Source organism: Gymnoscopelus microlampas (genome assembly GCF_963454915.1).
Source record: "Gymnoscopelus microlampas genome assembly, chromosome: 10".
Lineage (NCBI taxonomy): Eukaryota > Metazoa > Chordata > Actinopteri > Myctophiformes > Myctophidae > Gymnoscopelus > Gymnoscopelus microlampas.
The window spans coordinates 1,315,800-1,322,038 of NC_139947.1; the positions used below are offsets into that span (position 1 = coordinate 1,315,800).

At 42.0% G+C, this 6,239-nt stretch overlaps 1 protein-coding gene across 1 annotated transcript in view; it reads left to right on the forward strand.

Annotated features, from left to right (window-relative positions):
• LOC311053295 (protein NLRC3-like) overlaps nucleotides 1-2,686 on the forward strand; it is a gene marked incomplete at both ends in the record, with an annotated part of 32,350 nt that extends 29,664 nt beyond the window's left edge. The window contains 2 exons of the mRNA XM_084068756.1: nucleotides 1,894-1,943; nucleotides 2,154-2,686. Of these exons, the coding sequence (XP_083924882.1) occupies nucleotides 1,894-1,943; nucleotides 2,154-2,686 (583 nt within the window). The remainder of the gene's footprint in view (nucleotides 1-1,893; nucleotides 1,944-2,153) is intronic.
• Between the last annotated feature and the right edge of the window lie 3,553 nt (nucleotides 2,687-6,239).

Here is a 6,239-nt window from a genome sequence, read left to right on the forward strand (position 1 = left end):
ACAGAATGTAGTTCTATTATCAATAATAACATTGTGGCGACACAGCAGCTCTGAGGGCAGCCCCAGCTAAACAACAGGCCGCTCGACGTTCGTATTGAAGTATTTCACTGAAGATGTGGACAAAACAACGGTGGAATAACGAGCTAGGCTAGGAGCTTAGCATTGTTAGCTCGCGGTCAAGCGTCATGGCTGAACGTACAGTTGGTGTTTGCATTTCTCCATTTACAACTCGTACATCAACATAAACGTTCAGATTTAAAATATAAAGTGCTTATCTCATGGCCACGGGTGTTATAATTATGTACGGGCCCTCATAAGTACCCGTATATTCCGTTTTGTTCAATAAAAAGTATTTTGATCCGATTGATGGCCATTGTCTCCGTTGTTTTTCAACTACGCGGCCGTATTGGTTGGGGGGTGTATTGCACTCCTGATACGTTATAACTCTATGAGAAAATGGCCGCCGATCAGATTAAAATGCTTTTTATTGAACAATATGGAAGATACGGGTACTTAGACCCACCCGAAGTTAATGGTAACATCCGTGGCCATGAGATAAGCACTTTATATTTGAAATCTGAACGTTTATGTAGATGTACGGGTTGTAAATGGAGAGTGCAAACACCAGGTTGGAGTTAATCCAGGACCTAGCTGGTCGTGTCTTCATTATTAATAGGTAACCCTCGACTGTTAGTCGACTACCAGTGGGTCAAATTTAGTGGTGGAAGAAGCACTCGGTGGTAGCAATACCACAATATAAAAATACTCTGTTACAAGTAAAAGTGCTCAAAATGTTACTTGAGTTCAATCAAAGTAAAAGTACTAAAGTCTTGGTATCAAAATGTACTTAAAGTACCTAAAGTATAAGTACTAAAATGTTTGAAAATAGCTGATCTACAAGCTCACAACGCGTCGCAATGCGCATTGTGAGCTTGTAGATCAGCTATTTTCAAATAGACTATGTATAAAATAGGGCTAAAGTGGTTAATGTATGTTTTATAATGTAATAATTTATATCTGCAAAGTAACTAGTAACTCAAGTTTAAAATGATTGTAGTGGAGTAAAAGTACAATATTTTCCTCTGATCTGTAGTGGAGTAGAAGTTAAAGTATTGGAAATACTCCAGTAAAGTAAAAATACCTTTAAAAAATGTAATTGTGTTGCATCAAATTTCTATATGGTGGACAGCTGACTGAAAGGTGTCAATGGGGGAGTGATTAGAGGAGTGGCTAGGTTGAATAAATTACCCATTGTTCACACCCATTACCTGGAGCTGAGAGGTGTTAGAAGTGGACATTCTTTAGGAGGGATTATCTCAGTTTGGACTATTATAGATAACAAGATTAAAATGGTCACATCTTCTTCAAATGTGTTCCAATTTCAATGAATGATACATCATATGAAAGCTTATATTCTGTACTTCAACAATCTTTAATAAAATGAAAAATGAAAAATGCCTACTTGATGCCTAAAGCACTGGACCCGCTCACATATTATCTCTATAGTCTTGTAATCAAGACGGATCTGTTTGATTTTTAATATTCCATCCTGATTGGCGAATTTAGAACATTGCTGGCCCACAATAACCTAGCTGACCTGGCGGGGGCCTGTGCTCCGAGGAGCACTTTTTGTAGTCTGTATTTCTTCTAGACAACTGCCGTTCCGACCAACTTCCCACTCGGCACATTCAGTGAAAATAGAAGATCTACAAGCTCAAACAGCAGATCTAACTGGAGACTACACATCAGATACCTGCCCACTCATATCAGTGATAATTGCTCATATCCTGTTGCAGTTCCATTTGCACAAACCATCCATGAGTGTCCTAAATGTAGAGGAGACGTCATGTTGGACAGGTAGACATTAATGCATTGTTGTTCTACTTCCTACAGTGTGAATCATGGAGGAGAACACTGGGTTAATCCCCAAGTCCTTACACAATGTGAGTGTCTGTCTGTCTGTCTGTGTGTGTGTGTGTGTGTGTGTGTGTGTGTGTGTGTGTGTGTGTGTGTGTGTGTGTGTGTGTGTGTGTGTGTGTGTGTGTGTGTGTGTGTGTGTGTGTGTGTGTGTGTATGTGTGTGTGTGCGCGCGCGTTTGCGTTTGTGTGTGCATAAATTATGTTTTAATTTTGACGGTCTTGTTTTCTCATCAGATTCCCATTGTCTCACACTGGACACAAACACAGCTCACAGAGAGCTCTCTCTGTCTGAGAAAAACAGAAAGATGACCGTGGTGTATCAGGATCAGCCATATCCTGATCACCCTGACAGGTTTGATTACTGGAGACAGGCTCTGTGTACAGAGGGTCTGACTGGACACTGTTACTGGGAGGTAGAGTGGAGAGGACAGGTTCATATAGCAGTGACTTACAGAGGACTCACCAGGAAAGGACAGGGTCATGACTGTCTGCTTGGATTCAATGACAAGTCCTGGAGTGTGGAATGTAAAGATGGTCACCATGGTGACATTTACACTATCAGTCACAATAGTAGGAAAACTGTCCTTCCTGTCAGCCCCTCTGACTCCAACAGAGTAGGAGTGTATGTGGACTGCCCTGCTGGGACTGTGTCCTTCTACAGAGTGTCCTCTGACACACTGACACACCTGTACACCTTCCAGTCCACATTCTCTCACCCCCTCTATCCTGGGTTCTGGCTTAGGACTGGGTCCTCTGTTTCAGTTTGAGGTAGAGTCCTGCACAGGTCCAATTTTGAGAACCCGCGCCCGCCCCGCCCGTCAATAATCAGATCCGTAGACCGACCCGTCAACTGTGATTATTTCAAAATACGAACCAGAACCGCCCCACTCGCCAAAAAATTTACCCGTTTTCCGCCCGTTTACCCGTGATTACATGCAGAGTAAAATGTAAATAGCCTACAGACAGTCACTCAATTTAAAAGTGTGTTGAAAAAGATAGCAGCCTTCAACAATAGTGCATTCAGTGGTCAGGTTCGTTCAGAAATCAAGTGAAGACGGAGGAGCGAGCTCATATACGCGCTACGCATGTTGTTGTTTATATTGTCATATGGTTGTAATTTGAAGGTTTAACAGGATGTACAATGTGTTTTTGTGAGTTAAGATAACTGACCGGTGTGCTCCATGCACAGGCTCCATGCCGTTGTGCTGTGTTAGGTTACACAAGTGACGTTGTTTGGGCGGAAACAGTGCTCTCTGATTTTAACAATAAAATGTTACCCACTCGCGTTTAGTTCAGTACCGCCCATCCCTAGCCTGGTTCCAGACATAGACCCCGCACACCGTCTAAGTGAACTGCCTCTTGGTCTGGTGTTGTAAATGTGAACCGAGGATTTATTCGGTACAAAATGTGTTGTCCAATGAGAGTCGGAGGTGGGGGTGGGGATCCCTTAGGATCCACGCAGCTTCAGTCTGATAATCAGTCTAGCCCGTCCCTGTACCCGTGAACTTATACAAGTATATTCTTCACCCGTTTTCACCCATCAAACGCGGGTACCCGTCGGGTATCCACGGGTACCCCGCCCGTTGCAGGACTCTGGTTTGAGGACAGAACCAGTATGGTTTGGTGGTCTGTAGCGAGAGGGGGTTGGTGGTCTGTAGCGAGGGTGGGTTGGTGGTCTATAGCAAGGGGGTCGGGGGTCCGTAGCGAGCGGTCACTCTGTTCACTCTGGTGGGGTGCTGTATGTGTGCATCACTTTGTCATTTGCTTTTTAGAAGGGAGTTCTCGGTGTCAATGGCAATGACCGGCTAGCCTCATTCTACTAACTGCTATCTTCTCTGATACATTGGGTAGTGACTCTTACAGACACTTATTGGTAATGCATTTGTCCTGTTTGATGTTCAGTAATTCTGGTGTAGCACCCATCCAGGGACTTCTGTAGGGCTTGCCTCAGCATTCAGAGCCATAAAGGAGAACAGACTTTACAGTCGCAGGAGAGAAAATTATCTTGATGTGTTGGGGGAGATGAGGTTGGATTTCCACACACTGGTCATGCCATTAAGAGCTCTCCATGCAAGCGCTTTCCTCATTGTAAGGTCCTTCTCTGTGGGATTGACCCAGGTATTTAAAGTCACTGTCCTCCTTTAGCACAGTTCCTCTTATTGTTGTTAGGGGCGGATCATAACATCTTGGATGTTATGACCTCAGTTTTCTTTGGGTTTAGCATGAGGCCAACCTTGGCACGCTCTAACTCCACTCTGGTTAAGAGCTCCTGTGCCTGTTCCACATGATTAGAAAGCAGGCATATATCATCAGTGTAGTTCAGGTCTGTCAGGGTTTCTGCAGGGTGTCTCGTAGGCGTGATTATGGATCCCACCAACGCTCCAGGATATAGACCCGCCTTACCTGTCTGATTGGCTCCCTGGCAGGCATAGTGTTACTGAGGTTAGGGTTAGGTTTAAGTATAGTTTTACTGAGGTTAGGGTTAGGGTTAGGGTTAGGCTTAAGCATAGTTTTACTGAGGTTAGGGTTAGGGTTAAGGTTAGGTTTAGGTTTAGGCATAGTTGCAAAAATCAAGAACTGTCAATCACAGCAACTACTGACCAATCACAGCGTGGTTTGCCAAGAGCTGGTGTGGGATCCATAATAATGCGTCTCGTAGCCCTTCTGGAAATAATAGTGAAGCCGAGTTCTCGCTCCCTTCCTCTTCCTTTGATGGTTTTTGTTTATGATCCCATTATAACCACAACCACCCCTGAATAACCTGTAACACGTTGCAACTTTAGAATTCTGTGTTCCCAGAACTCATGTTATCACCACCTCCTGAGTGGGACCCACATTAGGTTCTGAGAACCTTATCTGAGCCGTAGTGTATGGAAACACATCCAGAACCTGTGAAATAATTTTCACGGCACGGTTCATTTAGCCTAGAACACTAACGTTATATTCATAGAGGAAGCAGTTCTAGAATTATAGAGGAAGGAATGATGAACCTGTGCCCGACTGCTCTGTCTGTATAGCACAGTGGTTCTCAAACTGTTTCATGTCAAGGACCACACGGTGATCCATCTGTCCCTTCCTTCTCAGAGGCACCGTGGGTGGTTCCAAAGTTGCGCTAGCCCCCCCCCCTTAAAAAACATTGATTTCACGATTATTCCCGGTTTGGGCACCTAAGCGGAGATTCACGGTTTTGACACCCAATGTGTTAAAATGTAAATATTCCAAAATAAAATGGTCAACATATATAGGGGGAGAGTGGTTAAACTTATTTTGATGTCATTTCAACCAACTTTGCTATAGGGACCCCCTGGAACCCCCTCAAGGACCCATGGGGGTCCCCGGACCCCACTTTGAGAACCACTGGTCTATCACATTTAAACACAGAATATTGTAGTCTTATTGACAAAATGAACATCTACACCAGTCAATGGTACAAATATGAGCATTTAATTCTATAAAATGTCATTTCTGATATACAGCATTTTGAAATGATTATGTATATATTTACCCATATCTTCAAGAAAATAAAAGCAATGCTATTGGATTTGCATGTGTCATTGTTCAATTATCAATGAATTTATTTTGATTATTTATGATTTCGTTTCACTCCGCTACACAATATTTGAATACAATTTACAACAAGTTAATTACAATTTACTTTGCATATTTAGATGATTACAAATCATACATTAACAAACCAATCCCCATTATATATTTTGTCTATATATTTTTGTCTATTCGAAAATAAAAGCTCATTAAATCTTTATTTAAAAAATAAATGTCGAGTTTTATTTTATAAAATGACCAGTGTAACTGTCTTAAAAGTATCCTCAAAACAAAGTTATAAAAAATATATATATATATAAATGTCACACTTCTTTTGATGTCATATTGCTTCATTTGCGTTCTTTTATGTGCTAAAAGAGTGACATTGAAAGCTGTTTCACTCTGTAATAGCCAATGACAAAACTATTTTTGGATTATCAACTGCGCAACGGAGCAATATATCTCACCAACTCGATCCAAGTGTCTTTGTGCATTAAGCCATACCAGTTGGTGGTTTGTATTGATGTGATTATGGAGGCTATAACCGTTTGTACTTCCGTACAATAAAATGTTTGAGTTTGTCTCATTTTCACTACCAATTACTACTGTTTAAATTCACAAAGCAGAACACTAAGCCTCAGTTTCATCAACGAAGTTAAAGGAGCCTGCCAATGGCATCATCGATGGGAGTTCAAGCTAATAGAAACCACAGCCTGTCTCTTCCTGGACAGTTAGATTACATTGTTCATGCATACAAATCTTGTTTGAAATGACCAA